Source organism: Cetorhinus maximus, chromosome 5, assembly GCF_964194155.1.
Source record: "Cetorhinus maximus chromosome 5, sCetMax3.hap1.1, whole genome shotgun sequence".
Lineage (NCBI taxonomy): Eukaryota > Metazoa > Chordata > Chondrichthyes > Lamniformes > Cetorhinidae > Cetorhinus > Cetorhinus maximus.
This window is the reverse complement of record NC_135883.1, coordinates 98,631,417-98,649,064: the sequence shown is the minus strand read 5'-3', so window position 1 is coordinate 98,649,064 and position 17,648 is coordinate 98,631,417. Positions and strand designations below refer to the sequence as shown.

Genomic DNA, 17,648 nt, shown 5'->3' with positions numbered 1-17,648 from the left:
CCCTCATCAATCCTCCTTGTTACTTCCTCAAAAAATTCAATTAAGTTAGTAAGACACGATCTTCCCCTAACAAAACCATGCTGACTATCCCTGATCAACCTGTGCCTTTCTAAGTGACAGTTTATCCTGTATCTCAGAATTGATTCCAATAATTTGCCCACCACCAAAGTCAGACTGACGTGCCTATAATTTTTTGGGCTATCACTCGTATCCTTTTTAAATAATGGCGCAATGTTCACAGGCCTCCACTCCTCTGGGACCTCGCCTGTATCTAGTGAGGATTGGAAAATGATCCTCAGAGCATTTGCTATTTCCTCCCTGGCTTCTTTTAACAGCCTGGGAAACAATCCATCCAGCCTGGTGACTTATCCGCCTTCAAGGATGTCAGTCCCTACAGTACTTCCTCTCTCATTCTTTTTATTGTATCTATTATATCGCACACCTCCCCTTTAACTAGAATGTCTGCATCATCCCTCTCCTTAGTGAAGACAGAGGCAAAGTACTCATTAAGAACCCTGCCCACATCTCTTGCATCAATGCATAAGTTACCATGTACATTTCTGGTAGACCCTAACTTTTCCTTAAGTTATTCTCTTGCTCTTAATGTACTGGCAAAATATGTTCGGGCTTTCTTTGATTTTACCTGTCAGTATGTTTTTGTAACCTCTCTCTGCTTTCCTAGTTTCCTTTTTTACTTCACTTCTGTACTTTCTGTACTCCTCTAGGCTTTCTACAGCAATTTTGTGACAGTCATAAGCTTTCTTTTTCTGTTTTATCTTACCCTGTATGCTTCTGGATAACCAGGGGGCTCTAGATTTACTGTACAATCCTTTTTCTTTGTGGGGACATGTCTACATTGTGCCTGCAGAATCTCGCTTTTGAATGCCTCCCACTGATTTGAGATGTTTTCCCTTCTAGTTGTTGTATCCAGTCCACTTTCGGCAGCTCACAGCTCAGCTTTGTAAAATTTGTCTCCCCCAGTGTAGAACTTTTACTTCAGTTTTATCTTTGTCCTTTTCCATAATGCTAAATCTAACTGTATTATGGTCACTATCTCCAAAATCGTCCCCCACTGCGACTTCATCCACTTGCCCAGTTTCATCTAGAATTGCGCCCCCTCTTGTTGGGTTTGTTAGATGCTGGCTAAAAGAGTTCTCTTGAATGCAGTTCAAGAATTTTGTGCCCTCTGTGCCCTTCACACTGTTTGTATCCCAGTTGGTATTAGAGTAGTTGAAGTCTCCAACTATTACTACCCTATTTCTTTTGCACTCAAAAATTTGGCTACATATTGGCTCTTCTAACTCCCTTCCACTATTTGGGGGTCTATAGTACACTCCTAGCAGTGTGGCTACCCCTTTTTTATTTCTGAGCTTAACCCATATGGCCTCATTTGATGCTTCATTTAGTATATCACCTCTACTCACAGCCAATAATGCTACACCCCCACCTTTTTTATCCCCCTCCCTATCCTGCCTGAAAACTCTACATCTAGGGATGTTAAGCTGCCATTTTTTGCCTGACTATAAGCCAAGTTTCTTTTATAGCGATGATATCATGCTGCCATCTGTGCCCTCTGCTCATCAGCTTTGTGTGCGATACTCCTTGCATTTACTATATACCTTTTAACACTGCCAAATTCCTGTGCTGTACACTTGTGCTTCTGTCTTCCAGCATTCCCTGCTGTGAATTTTCCCTCAGGTGCCCATCCCCCTTCCAAACTAGTTTCAACGCCAACCCCCACCCCCAACAACAGCACTAGCAAATCTCTCTGCGAGGATATTTGTCCCAGTCCTGTTCGGGTGGAGACTGCCCAGCATGTACAGGTCCCAACTTCCCCAGAACTGGTCCCAGTGCCTCAGAAATCGGATGCCATCCCTCCTACACCAGCTTTCCAGCCACAGTTTAATTGCTGAATTCTCCTATTTCTATATTTATTTGCATCTGGGACTGGGAGTAATCCTGAGATTACTGCTTCAGAGGTCCTGCTTTTCAATCTCCTTCCAAGCTCCCTAAAGTCTGCTGTCAGGATCTCTTCCCCTTTCCTACCTAAGTCATTGATACCAACAGGGACCATGACCTCTGGCTGATCACCCTGCCCCAGAAGAATGTCCTGCAGCTTCTCTGTGACATCCTTGACCCTGGTACCAGGGAGGCAACATACCATCCTGGAGTCACATCTATGGCCACAGAAACACCTGTCTGTTCCCCTAACTAACGAATCCACTATCATTACTGCTCTTCCCCTCTTATTCACCCTCCCCTGTGCAGCAGAGCAGCATGTGGTGCCATAAATGAAGAGTGCAGGAGGGCATGCCAGGGGCAACACCAGGCATACTTAAAAATGAAGTGTCAACCTGGTGAAGCTACAACACAGGGCTATTTGCACGCCAAACAGCATAAGCAGCAAGTGATAGACAGATCTAAGCGATTCCCCGACCAACGGATCAGATCTGAGCTCTGCAGTCCTGTCACATCCAGTTGTGATTGGTGGTGGACAATTAAACAACTCACTAGAGGAGGAGGCTCCACAAATATCCCCATCCTCAATGATGGGGGAGCCAAGCACATCAGTGCAAAAGATAAGGCTGAAGCATTTGCAACAATCTTTTGCCAGAAGTGCTGAGTGGATGATCGTGCAACTGCACGTTGAGGTCGGCATGCCCAGTGACATCAACTCGCTTCATTTCACACTTGAGCAGGTCCAGCATACGCCCGCCCACTGAGCTAAAATTTCTGCCCAAGATTACAGTCACATTGTTACTTAATATTGTAACAAATCCCCAAATTCCTAACTAACCTGACGCCTAACTACCCACTCTCTTTAAGGCAATAGTCAAAAATAGATTTTAAATGTAGAGAGGCAATCCAGCAAGGTTACCACAAAACACCCACTCAGCAGTGGAATTCCAAAGACTTTTTAACACAACTTTGGTCACTGGAACAGCAGACTTCTGTAAAGTGGCTAGAGGCTGTTTCCCTGAGTCTGTTTCACACGGTGTATCTTTTAGGTCTTATATGGCCACCCCTGATAAAACTTTCCATCCATTAAATATATTCCTTCCTCTTTAAACTGTAAATCCCATTGTTTCCATATGTCTTTGGAATTTACTTTTCTCATACCATAAAAATCTTTCATGTTGCCAATATGGCCTTTTCCTTTTGGGAAAAGTGAATGTAATAACCTTGCCCTTTTTATCCTGTCAGTTGCAAAACTTTATCATGTTTCATTGAAAACCAAACACCTTTCCACTTATCTTAAAATGCAAATTTCATTCACATCCTATCTACTGACTTTACCCTAGCTCACTCATTAGCATTTCAAATACCCTTTTCACCTAACTCTTTTGATAATTTCAACCTTGCAGTCTATCCGACTCAAATTCAATTAAATCAGCCACACAGACAGAACCATCCACACACACACTACCTCACAATACCCCACAATAATATTAAGAAAAATATAGTAATTATATGACAGTACTGAAAACTTGTGCTCCAGAACTTGCCGCACCCCTAGCCAAGCTATGCCAGTACAACTACAACACTGGCATCTACCCGGAAATGTGGTTAATTGCCCAGGTATTTCCTGTACACAAAAAGCAGGACAAATCCAACCCGGCCAATTACAGCCCCATCAGTCTACTCTCGATCATCAGCAAAGTGATGGAAGGGGTCATCAACAGTACTATCAAGCGGCACTTGCTTAGCAATAACCTGCTTACTGACGCTCAGATTGGCTTCTGCCAGAGTCACTCAGCTTCTGACATCGATACAGCCATGATTCAAACATAGACAAAAGAGCTGATATCCAGGGGCGAGGTGAGAATGACTGCCCTTGGCATCAAGGCAGCATTTGACCAAGTGTGGCATCAAGGAGCTCTAGCAAACCTGGAGACAATGGGAATCAGGGGGAAACTCTCCACTGGTTGGAGTCATACCTAGCACAAAAGAAGATGGTTATAGTTGTTGGAGGTCAATCATCTCAGTTCCAGGACATCACTGCAGGAGTTCCTCAGGGTAGTGACTTAGGCCCAACAATCTTCAGCTGCTTCATCAATAACCTTCCTTCCATCATAAGGTCAGGTGTTTGCTGATGATTGCACAATGTTGAGCACCATTCACAATTCCTCAGATACTGAAGCAGTCCATGTCCAAATGCAGCAAGCCCCTGGACAAAATCCAGGCTTGGGCTGGTAACATTCGTGCCACATAAGTGCCAGGCAATGACCATCTCCAATAAGAGAGAATCCAACCACCGCCCCTTGACATTCAATGGCATTATCATTGCTGAATCCCCCACTATCAACTTCCTGGGGGCTACCCATTGACTAGAAACTGAATTGGACCAGCCATATAAATACTGCAGCTACAAGGGCAGGTCAGAGACTAGGAATCCTGCAGCGAATAACTCACTTCCTGACTCTCCAAAGCCTGTCCACCATCTACAAGACACAAATCAGGAGTGTGATGGAATACTCCCCGCTTACCTGGATGAATGCAGCTCCCACAACACTCAAGAAGTTTGACACCATCCAGGACAAAGCACCCTGCTTGATTGGCACCCCATTCACAAATATTCACTCCCTTCACCACCGACACACACAGTGGCAGGAGTGTGTACCATCTACAAGATGCACTGCAGAAACTGACCAAAGCTCCTTAGGCATCACCTTCCAAACCCACGAGCACTACCATCTAGAAAGACAAGGGCAGGCGATATATGGGAACACCACCACTTTGAAGTTATCCTCCAAGCCACTTGCCATTCTGACTTCAAATATATCACCGTTCCTTCGTTGTCATTGGATCAAGCTACTGGAACTCCCTCCTTAACAGCATTGTGGGTGTACCTACACCACAGCAGCAGTTCAAGAAGGCAGCTCACCACCATGTCCTCAAGGGCAATTAGGGATCAGCAATAAAAGCTGGCCTAGCCAGCGATGCCCACATCTTATAAATGAATAAAAACAAATTTGGCTCTTACTGTACTCATCCAAGGAACCAACATCCTCACCAGTATCCAAAACAGAAAATTAATTAACAAGCGGGGCCGCAGAGGACTCCTGCACTTCTTGCCTAGTTCTCTTGGATGGCCTGGCGGTCACCCATTCCCTTTCTGCTTCCAGGCTCCTTAGGTGCTGTGTGACCACCTCTCTGATTCTGCTATCTACATAGCTCTCAGCCTCGCTGATACGCCACAGTGATTCCTGCCACCACTCGAACTCCGAAACCCAGAGCTCAAGTCTCTGCAGCTGGTGACACTTCCGGCACATGTGGTAGCCTAAGGCAGCGGTACGATCCACAACTTCTTACATATTACAGGATATGCATTCCACACATCCGAGCTGTCCAGCCATGGCTTCAATTTACCTCCCTTATATTTACCTTATTTTACTTTGGTTTACTCATACTTCTGTATTTTACATGACTTTGACTTAACTTTACTTCCCTGTTGGTTGCATTTCTTCCTTAAATCTAAATAGCTACTTCTTTGAAAAATAATGCATTTTTCCTCATTTTCAGCTATTTAAAGGCCCTCCCTAACAGCAGTTTCTCACAAACCAATGACTTTATATTTCTCCTGTGATGCCACTCTTGGATTTTTTTTTCAAACAGCCCTCTTGTGCAGCTCCTGGTCTCCTGGAGGCTGAGAAAGATAGAGAAAAAGAAAAGAGCCAGTAAAGAGCACCCCCCTCCCCTCCTCACCGAACTCACTTACCCACGAAACCCGCAGTAATTATGCTCAGAACCAGCTGTACTCTGTGCCAGTGCACTTAACCTCTTTTATTTAAACAACTGAGATGTAAGATGCGTCTCCTGAGTGGCAGTTAAAGAACCAAATCACTTTTGTCGGAACTGGCAAAAAAGGTCATCATCCTGAGAAGTTAACTTAATTTCTCTCTCCACAGAAGCTGCCGGACTCACTGGGTATTTTGAACTTTTATGGTACATATCAATGATTTAATCTTAAATGTAGAAAGCGTGATTAAGAAGTTTGCAGATGATGCTGATGGTGATGGTGAGAAAAAAAATTAGACTGCAGGAAGATATTAATGGACTGGCCAGGTAGGCAGAAAACTGGCAAATGGAATTCAATCCAGAGGATTGTGAGAAAATGCATTTGCAGAGAGTGTGGTGGGGTGTGGGGGGGGGGCGGGGAGGTGTGCAAACAAGGCAAGAGAATACACAGGAATGCCAGAAATTGAGAATTTGAGCTATGAGGGAAGACTGGATAGGCTGAGGTTGTTTTCTTTGGAACAGGGCAGGTTGAGCAGTGATTTAATTGAGGTGCATAAAATTATGAGTGGCCTAGATAGAATGGATAGGAAGAACCAATTTCCCTTAGCAGAGACATCAATACTCAGCGAGCATAGATTTTAAATAATGGGGAGTTGAGGAGAAATATTTTCACCCAGAATGCAGACCTCATTACCTGAAAGGGCGTGTCATTTAAATTTTCATTTCGGCGGCCGCGCAGCTGAGTCGGCTGCACGCCTGCCGAACTGTCAAAGGCCTATTAAGGCCATTTAAATATCAATTAAACTAATAAATTGAGCTGCCTGTCCAACCTTAAGGTCGGTGGGCAGGCGAGGAGCCCAGGCGGCCTTCGCATTTTTCATGGAACCTCATCCACAGGTGGGATGAGGTTTCATGAAGGGTTTATAAATTAAATACATTTTTTCATTAATGTTCATTGACATGTCCCAACTCATGTGACACTGTGAAATGAGGGGACATGTCTTAAAACTTTTTATTTTCTTTATTAAAATTTTTAAAACTTAAAATAATCTCCCTGAGGCACCTCTGTGCCTTAGGAAGATTTCTGCGCTCTTTCGCGTGCTTGCGCGAAAGAGCACAGGCCCCGACACAGGGAACCCCCCTGCCTGCACAGGCAGCGCTCACACTTCCGGGAACACGTCATGCTGGGCGGGCCTTAATTGGCCCGCCCACGTAAAATGGCAGCGCAGGCCCAATCGGGGACGCTGATCGGGTCCGCGCCCACTCCCGCACAGCCCCCCAGACAGGGGGAAAATTCTCCCCCAGGAGACATGTGCCAATAGAATATATCACAGGTAGTTCAAGATATTCTCATTTGTAGATGGGATTATTGTTTGCAGCGCTTGTGAGGTTCAAGTCCTTTGGATGCTACTGTCTGGATATTGCATTGGGCCAGGTTTAAAGAAGCGAAGCTGGTTGCATAATATGAATGACCCGAGTTGTGTTAAATTTATCTGACCACGCTATGGTTGTAAAGTATATCATACGAAACCTGAGCTTTTGATGGGCTTTATAAATAGAGGCATAGAGTACAAAAGCCAAGAAGTTTTGCTAAACCTATATAAAACAGTTTGACCCCACTGTGACTTTGGTTCCCAATTGGACACCTGGGGATGTGAGGGGGTGGATTAAAGGTGGGGTGACAGTGTTGGAATAAGGGGTTCCGAAATGGGTGAAGCACCAGGACCCATGACTTCTCTCCCTGGCCCTGTGCCAAGAGCTGGGAAATGGGATTAGGCTTGATAGCTCTTTTGCATCTTTTTACATCTTCCCTGGCTTTTATTTCAACTGACTGCATAAGAACCTTTATAGTATTGCATACCTTGATTCATGAGAATGAGGCTTCCTGTCAACAAGGCTACACAGTTGGTTGGTTGGTGGTTGTGCAGATATTGAAATCCCCATCCACGGCTGTAAGACTTTTCATACATATAGCGAGAGGCATCAGCGATGACCTCCAGATATTTTTCCTGTTGAGTTCTGTTCAGTTGGTCATACAAGAAGTCATATGCAGTGGCAAAACTCACTAGTGAGTGAGCCAGTGGAACCTCATCCCACGGAGCATCTTTCACCAGCCTTTGGAGAGGAAAAGTGTCATTAGTACATTGAAGCATACCAATGCGAAGCACTTCAAAGCTGCCTGTCTACTTTAATATATAACACTGGCAATGTTAGCTACTGTTCTTAACAGCTCAGTCAAAAATAAGTTTTGGAATGTCTTGTCTACAATGTGACAATTCAGGGTAATTGTAAATATTCAAGACAGCACCACAAGAGTATCTCACAACTTCAGGTGCTCCATATCTTGCAGGTTTGGCTCATCCACTCCCTAAAGAGCCTGTTGTAGCCTGGGTCATTGTTTAAGGGGATGAATCAGGAGGAAATATTGAAAGAAATGGATGGAAATTTTTTTTAAAACTTTTTTCCAAATGAATTTATTTTCAGTGAGAACTGTAGAAATGAAATACTCTAAAATATTTAATTTTGACTGTTCTTTCTACATCATTTGGACATACAGTAGAGAACCTGCTCTTATCTAAACCCAATGACATCAATCAATATATATGCTCATCCATGTCAGAATTATGGATGAGTATATGTTCGAAAGGTATCTTACCTTTCTAATACATCATTTTGTACTTTTCTAACATATCCTCTTCCACCATTCTGGCATGGATAAGCAGAACTATTGATTGTTATAGAGTTTGGATAAGAGAATATTCTCGACCAGACAGCACACCTAAAATTAAAATTCCATTATTACAAGCAGGTTTAAATGTCAGTACCTCTATAACGCTGCCTTGGGTGACATATAAAAAGCTGAATAGGAACAATTTTATTTGGTTTCACTATTAGTGAAGAAACTATGACGAGTGTGCGTTGTACCACAGGCTGTGCTATTGTAGCTGTATTGATGTCAGCCAATGCGCACCATAAATCAGATTTCCAAATCAATTTACACTGAAACTAAAGAGCACAGGAGCCACATTACTCAATGCCAGTTCTGCAAAATAGGCTGCAAATGCACTGAGTCTGTTTTGCATCCCTGGGCCTGGAATTCTTGGAATTTTACCCTTGGCAGGTACGCGTGATCGGCGGGCCCGCAAACGGTCAGGAAACAGGCCCCCAACCGCCATCGGCCCACGACCGCGATTTCACGCTGGCTGGCCAATTAAGGCTCACCCAGTGTGAAACGCACCTTCCCAATGGTCCGGAAGGGCCGGGCTAGGGTGGGGGGCTGTTGGGCAGCAGGTCCAATGGTGGCCCGGAAGGCGGTTTAACAATGGCAGAGGCAGCTCCTTGAAGGCTGCCAGGGGAGAATCATATTCTGCTTTCTGGAGACCGAAGCTATGGCCTCAACAGCGGCTGGAGACACCAGGCAGGAGGGCAGGTCGGGTGGGCACTGGGCCTTCCCATTTTTCAGGCGAGTGCCTCGCGGTGCTCTTGGAGGAGGTGACTGTCAGGAGGGAAACCCTTGTTCCCAGAGATGGAAGGAGGCGGCCACGGCACCAGACAAAAAAATTCTTGGGCGGAGATGGTAGCCGAGGTCAGCAGCCACGCGTTGTGCGGCGCACATGTGTGCAGTGTCAGAAAAGGTTCAATGACCTGCTGCGCCCAGGAAGGGTGAGTACTGTGTTGGCATGGATCAGTGTGGAGGAGTGTTAAGAGGTTACAGACAGGTGGAGGCCCCTCAAACCTCCTAATATTGACCAGATTTGAGCAGGATGTCTTGGAGCTGGAGAGGTGCCACGCACCTCATTCAGTCGGTCATGGAGAGGCTGGGGTGTCAGACGAAGCTGTGCAGTGCACAGAGGTTAGAGTTTCGGATTGTGCAAATATTCTTGTGTAGTCTCTTAATTGATGGGAGCCTCAAAACTGGATTCCTCATTTATCATTGAAAGACGATGGCACCATGATGCAGATCTCCATTGTCCGACCAGGGTGCCTGGCATGCACAGTGACAGTGTGATGACTTAAACCAATGACATGTTGTTGTTCTCCCTTAGACTGGCCAGCAGGCATTCATTCGCAGGATCCCGAAGAGCCATCCCTGACGCCAGAGGACTGCCAACCTTCAGCTGCACCTGTGTCACACCCGCTCTCTGAACCAGGCACCAGCATGGATACCAGCATCCTGGCTAGAATATCGGCGCACAGCGGTGAGGGCACTTCACTTGAGGTGCAGGTGGAGGCAGAGAATGCGCAGGGCGCCGGCAGTCAGAGGACAGCTGGAGACCAGGACGATGCTGAGTCGAAGGCAGATGATGAGCCTCTGAAGTTGTTCATTAGGCGACTGATGCTGGATGTCCAGCGGGATGTGCAGGAGGACCTGACGGAGATCCATGATGGTATGTGTGCCATGGTCTCTGTTGAGGAGGAGTCCATGCAGAGCATGTGCACTGTATTGACCCTCATGGCTGAGCGCACTGTCTCCTCCATTAAGAGAGTGGCGACTCTCATGGAGAGGCAGCTCCAGGAACAGAATCAGGGATTCCTGGGGTTACGCTCGGACCTGCAAGCCCTCACACAGGCAATGACCTTAGGTGGTCAGTGTCTATGTGGGAGATGGATGAGGCGCCCAGTATCCCAGCTAGGTGCCCGTATGGAAATGAATAAGTGTCATTACCCACCTGAACAGAGCTTCTGTCACCCGTTTGATGCAACTGTGGACAGCTGATTGGGAGACTCCACAAATATCCCCCACTGATCCCTGGAAAGAGTCGGAGGCATAGAAGTTGAGGGCCACTGTGCCCTTCAGAGCTACTAGCGTGGGATGTCCACCCACACAGTTAGAGCTGATCTCAGGCCCAATCACCTGACAAATGGAGGTCTCTGGAGAGGCAGAGCCTCCTTCGGCATTGCACCTTGAATCTATTGAGGTAGCTGCATTGCCGCCTGTAAACTCTGGTAGCAGGATAGTGGCGTCTTCTGCGGCCCCCTCCACCTTGGACTACCTGCTGGCCCTGCGCCCCTTGTAACCGCACCTCTCCTCCCATAAGTCACTCCCTGGAAGCTGCATTGGGACACTGGGCCTCCTCTTCCTTTGCCATTTTCTTTCTCCTAAGAGGAGGTGCCACCAGCGGAGAGCACAATCCCCATTACCAGGGTTACAGAAGGCTGTCTGATACCTGGAAGGGTTCACACGGTCAAAATCCTCCAGGGGCCTTGGAGACACCAATGAGACATGAAATAAAGCCTGGAAATGCTAAGGATGAAGCTTGGAACTGAGATGAAGCTGTCAAGTTCCATTAAGCAACCAGCAGCAAACTATCTCCAAAACTCCTCACTACTCACACTGGCAATGCTGCTGATCCTTTTTATTCTGCCTTTGGATGAGGATTCGCAAAGAAGTGGGCTACCTGCCTGCCCGTTTTGCCCATGCGACGAGCACGAAATCGTGTGGGCAATGTAAAAACTGGATCAATTGGGTTTTTAATGACCTTAAGCGGCCTCTTAATTCATGGCAGGTGTGGTTCCAACACCCATGTGCGCCCGTCGACCTGAAGATTGCTCATGTGCAGGATGACGTTGGGACGCTCACTCGACGTCTTCTCGTGCGATTTTACGCCTGGTCTGCTCAGGCATGCGTCCACCTGCTAGGCGTAAAATTCTACCCCTGGTGTAGACCAATTTCATTTGACATGAATAGAGCTAGCCTACTGAATGCTACAACAATTTAACACTTTTAACAATTCCAAAGGGTACCTGACCTGTCCCAAAAGTGTCCTGGGACCATATACAAAGGGGTACCTTACCTCTCCAAGAATGGTACCCTGGCTATCCAAACAAATCCGCAAGATTCAGACCTGCTCCTACAAGGTTTAATCTGTACACTTCTAGTTTCAGACACCTACCTCACCAAAATCACACGAGTGGAAGCAGCTGCTGATCTATATGAGCAGCTGCCTCTGTGAACAATGGATGTGCAATTTAGAACCTGCCCCATTCCCTACTGCGAAAATGGCGGAAGCTGGGTTCAGGGGCAGGACTTCCTGATGGAGGACTCTCCTGGTGGAGGGTCTCTCCATCTGCGTGAACATTCAGGCCTATGTGTTTTTGCTTTGCGCAGAGACACAGGGCAGGATTTTTGGGTTGTTGGGCAGGCATGGTGGGGCGGGCCCGGCAGTGGCTGGCAAACTGCTGCCCGCGATCTGCCCCCGACCGCGATTTCACACCGGCTGGCCAATTAACAGCCAGCCAGCGTGGAACGTGCACTGCCAGGGTGCGGCCAAGAGGAGGGCGAGCGCTGAAGTCTGCGCAAGCGCGGGGGAGTGTGCAATGAAAACCCCCTGCAGGCAGAAAGCTGCCTCAGGGGGCTGAAGAATTTTAAAACCAAAAATAAACGTTATGAAATTGCGAAAAAAAATTTCCACCCATAAGAATCATTCACCTAAACGTATTGATGATAAAAATCCTACCCAAATATTTTAATTTTTTTAAATATCGGAAACCTTATCCCGGCCTTGGATGAGGTTTCCTCGAAAATCCAAAGGCTGCCTGGCAGATTCGCCCGCCCGCCAGCCCTACCATTGGACGGGCAGTGAAAAATCCAGGTTAATTAATACATTAATGGCTTTTATAAGCCTCTTAATGGTTGGCGGGCACGCTGCCGGCTTTTGCACCGCCTGCCGACCGAAATATCACATGAGTGCGCAACGACGTCAGGACGCTCGCCCAACATCATTGCGCGCTATTTTACGCCTGATTGGGTCGGGCACGCGCCCACCAACGGGACGTCTAATTCTACCTACACAGAAAATTGACCTTCTGCTTGTGTGTGATTGTACTAGCTGGAAAGGCAGGAGATTATAACCCTTTGTTAGAATCCTGCTAAATGCGTGGATGATGGGGCAGAGTTGCAAGGGGGCCATAAGACATAGGAGCAGAAATTAGGCCATTTGGCCCATCGAGTCTGCTCTGCCATTCAATCATAGCTGAGAAGTTTCTCAACCCCATTCTCCCACCTTCTCCCCGGAGTTTTAAGAGTCAACACTTTTGAAAAGCCAGTGATTGGTGAACCTTCACTGCTGTTTTCCCTGCTGTCTTGTGCCAGACGTACTTCAAAATATTGAAGTGCAGCTGTATCAACAGCTGGGATAAACATGGAGGCCTGATTTGAGAAATTTCAGCTTGTGATATTACTGTGGCAGATAACGATGCATATTTCTAATTGTTGTAGCGTTCAGTAGGCTAGCTCTATTCACATCAATTGCAAGTGAAATTGGTCTACCCCAGGGCCGGAATTTTAGCCATTCAAAACTCCATTGACATTGGTGGGACCGTAAAATCTTGCTGCTGTAAAATTCCAGGCCCAGGAATGAAAAACAGACTCGGTGCATTTGCAGCTTATTTTGCGGAACTGGCATTGAGTAATGTGCTCTTTAGTTTCAGTGTAAATTGATTGTGAAATCTGATTCATGGCGTGCACTGGCTGACAGCAATACAGCTGTGATAGCACAGCCTGTGGTACAACACACACTGGTCATAGGCCAGAATTTTCCGTTGGCGTTGGATGGCTTGGCAGGTGGGCGGGGGGGTGGAATCAATATGGCGAGAAGGCCAAAAATCAGTTTCGCGCCGTCGTGAAACCAGTTTGCAATCGTCCGCTCCACGCGTCAATGGCGGGCCGCGTTTCCCACTGCCACACATCGGGAACATCATATATTTGCATCTAATTATAAGCCCTGCTCACCAGAATCATTCCTCCACGTCAAATTTACCACCCGCTTCGGCGTGGCTTCAGAACGACACGCTTCACAACTGCCTTTAAAAATTGTGCACCTGGCGAGCTGAACTATGAGGGGAACACGAAGGTGAGTGCACACAACCTTGTGCATCAAGGAAGAGGCACTGTGCATTCGCAGGCGGCACAGGCAAGTCTCTTTTCCCCAGCTGGCTTTCTATGCAGTGCCTGGGCAAGGGCTCCAGTGTGGGTGAGACCGGAGGTGGGGTGGTGGTGGTGGTGGTGGTGGGGAGGGGCAAGGCAGCATGGACTGAAGGAAATGCACAAGCACATGCTGGGGGGTGGTGGGGGGTGCTGTTGAGGAACTGGCCATGCACTTGAGAAAGCTTGTCAAAAGCAAACATTCTTCCACAGCTGAGACCGTTCAGCTGTAGCTCCATTGACATGTTTAGAGTCAGGCCTCTGAAGCTTTTCTGCTCACCCCAGCAATGCAAAAGCATGAAAGTGCCACCAGATGCTCCAGAACTTTTCACCCCTCAGGTGCAGTCTGCAAATTAATGTGCATTTTAGGGGGCAGAGGAGCAATTGGCCGACTGGGCACATTGTAGAAACCTGTTGTGGATGCTGGCCATGGAACAGTCACTGCTGGAGATGCTCACAGCCCCTTGCAATGTCTTTATTAAGGTGTGGACCAGTACCCATTATGGTTCAAGCTAACCGTGCAGCCTTATAATGCGGGTTAGGAGAATGCCTGCGCCTGAGCTGAGAGCACAGCATGCAGTCCAATGGGCAAAGCTGCCGCCAAATGGTCAGGTGGAGTGGGTCGGAGGTGGGTGGGGTTTCGGACAGCCAATGAGCGCACTACACACTGGCCGTCCAAGCAGTGGCCAGAACACGCATCTCTCTCTCTCTTTGATCCTGCAGAAGGAGAACATCAGGATCATGGAGCCTGGTGATTTAGCGGTATGCCTCATGGCTTACAGAGAGCAAAGAAGAAGGAGAAGAGCGTGGTGGAGGCGTCTGCCTCAGCAAGATGAAGGGGCAGCAGGGCTTGCCGTGCAGCCGAAGATCCATAGCGAGCTGGGGCACGTAGGCATCTTGCTAGACCCAGGGTGTACAGACACTGCCTGTCATTCCTGCAGATGACTGAGGACCAGTGTCACTGAAGGTTGCACATGTCTAGGGAACTGGTCGGTCACATATGCCACCTGCTGCAGGATTTGGCGCCAGGGGATATGGAGGGTATCCACTGCCAGCGGCTGTGAAAGTGACCACGGCGCTCAATTTTTGCACCTGTGGCTCCTTCTAGGGCTCCACAGGTGACCTGTGCAGGATCTCGAAAGCCTTCACGCAGCAGTATATCCAGGAGGTCACGGATGCCATCTTCGTGAAGGGACAGAACATTGTGTACTTCACCCAGGAGATCATTTCGCCCGTGCGGCAGACTCAGGCTGCAGCAGAGCAACGGTACAATGAGGCTCATGCCGTGATCCAGACTTTGGTAGAGCAAACTATAGGCATTTTGAAAATGAGGTTCCAGTGCCTCGACAGGTCCAGTGGAGTGCTGCAATACAATCCCCAGAGGGTGCTGCGCATCATCATCGCTCCACAACCTGGCGTTGCAACAGGCAGAGGACCTGGCTGAGGAGGAGATGAAGGAGCTGCATGTCTCCAGCGGTGAGGAGGACGTCAAAGGGGATGATGGTGATGAGGTCCTTGAAGGCGAGGATGCTGGCGATGAGGCCTTCGTACTGGCCAGACGAGGCAGGTGAGCTAAGGAGGCCCTCATTGCTGCAAGGTTCATGAAGAATGATGACAAGATGCAGCAAGGACAGTCCTGACATCCTCACCTTGCACCTGTGAGCGTTTGACTCATGTGTGGCTGATGGTAGTGCACATACCCTCAGTGCTCAGGCACATGTCATGGAGAGGCAGTGGAGGCCTTAATGGTTGCTAGATTCCAGGAGGATGATGATGACATGCAGTGACAACACTCCATAGATCTTCACATAGCCTCTGTGAATATCTGACTCCTGTCTGGCTGAGGTCAACTCGCTTGTGCTCTGTGATCAGGGTCATATCATGGAGGCACAAATGTGAAACTTTAAATGCACCTGATCCTTTGTCAGCCTTCAGCACCTGTTCCCTTCAGGAGCACAGTGTCACCGGTCACGGATGCTGAAGAGAGGGGGGCCAGCCCCACCTCAAAGGTGCTGAGAGCACACAGAGAGAATGATGGAACTCTGATGCCTGCTCACGACATTCTGGCAGCAATGACAAGCACCATCAAGGTGCAGGCATCAGTAATGTGTCCAGTGAATGTGAAGCCGGACCATCACTTTGGTCTGAAGGTTACACACTGCACAGAGGAGAGACCCTGGATGAGCCATCTGTCTTTATCTTGTGAAGAAACCAAGGTTTCACATCTGAGTGACATGAACACTGCTTTTGGAGTCCTACTGTGTGGCAGTGGCACCTTCTTTAGCTTGTGGAGCTGAAGCTGCTGGGGTCACAAGGAGAGAGGATTCAAATGAGCCGGACACGCCTGGGGTCACCTGGGTGGATGGCCCCAGGGTGTGCACCTGCTGATCCTCCTCCCTATGGCTGCCTGAGGGCCGCTGGCTGATTCCTTGAGGCGAAGAGGAAGCTGGAGTGAGATCGAGCTGTCCCACATGCCTCTCACGTTTACACTGTCGGAGGCCAACTATGGTGTCAGTGATGGCAGCAATGGCAGGTTTTGATGCTGTATCGTCCCTTCTCCCCTCATTAATTATGCAGACACAGACAACACGCCGTCTCGCTGGCGGACAGCCTCCGATTTGCCTGCCACGCCATTACCTCACCGCTTCCACACATAGGGCTGCTCCATTGAAAGGATGGCCCCAGAAACCAAGAAACGCCCGAATCAGTGACACATCCCTGGGACGCCTGCCGTGTTGCCCTCTCCGCCCGCTCTGGCCGCAGGAGGCCCATCAGTCCACCCACTCTGGCTTGGGAGGCAGTGGCAGAGGTGGCCAGTGCCAATGCTGCACACACAAGTTCAGCCATCCAGTGCAGAAAACGGATGAATGATCTCATCCGTGCTGCCAGGGTAAGGCAACCATCTTATCACTTTAAACTCACACACTCACAAGGCCATCACACAATCTCTGGCATCTCACTCACTGCCAGCTCAAGGGACATCACCACTCATTCTCTGTCACACACCTTCACATCACCATCTGGCCTCATCTCCTCTGGAGACTGCCTCCGCAGTCCTCACCATCTTGAAGACACAGATCAACATGTGTCCCCACACACACCATGGGATACCCCCCTTCCCCAGTGTCGCCCTCACCCTGCAGCCTTTTCCCTTTCCTGAGGCCACGTCATCCCCTTCCCAGGCAAGCCCTAGCCCTGCAGCCCTTGAAAAGCCACCCCCGCCTTACGGCTGGTCTGGCAGCTAGAGACCTACCCATGAGCCCCCTTAAAAATGATGTGGCATTCCCTGTGAAGCCTGGCACTGATGACTGCGAGTGCTGCCTGAAGCAAGGTAGGAAAACAAACTTCAAAGTCTCGAGCGAAGTGCAGCTCGCCAGGTGCACGTTGCTTATGTACAGTTGTCAAACATGTCAACGTGCCCGGATGATCCAGCGTGGGGGATGATTCCGGCGAGCAGGACTTGTAATGAGATGCTGAAATATTGAAATTAGGTTCCCAACATGCGCTGGCAGGAAACACGGCCCGGCATTGCTGGGCGGAGCGGACAATCGCAAACTGGTTTCATGACAGTGTGAAACCGACTTTTGGCTGTCTCGTCATATTGCCTCCCCATTGGCCCCCATGATGCCCAACGCCAACAATTTTGGTCATAGTTCCTTCACTATTACAGAAACCAAATAAAATTGTTCCTATTCAGTTTTTTGTATGTCACCCAAGACAATGTTATAGAGGCACTGCACTTTTAAAGATGCTTATAATAATGGAATTTTAATTTTAGGTGTACTGCCTGGTCAAGAATATTCTCTTACACAAACTCTATATCAATCAATATTTCAGCTCATCCATGCCAGAATGGTGGAAGAGGACATGTTAGAAAAATACAAGAGGATATATTCGAAAGGTAAGATACCTTTCTAACATATACTCTTCCATAATTCTGACATGGGTGAGCATATATATTGATTGATGTCATACAGCTTGGGTA

The 17,648-nt window shown here is 48.0% G+C and overlaps 1 protein-coding gene across 2 annotated transcripts in view; it reads right to left on the bottom strand.

Annotated features, from left to right (window-relative positions):
- The window catches only part of dse (dermatan sulfate epimerase), a 99,960-nt gene that overhangs the window by 41,744 nt on the left and 40,568 nt on the right, over positions 1–17,648 (bottom strand). For both annotated transcript variants that reach the window (XM_078542227.1, XM_078542228.1), the window contains one exon: positions 7,601–7,854. In XM_078542227.1, coding sequence (XP_078398353.1) covers positions 7,601–7,854 — 254 coding nt within the window. The remainder of the gene's footprint in view (positions 1–7,600; positions 7,855–17,648) is intronic.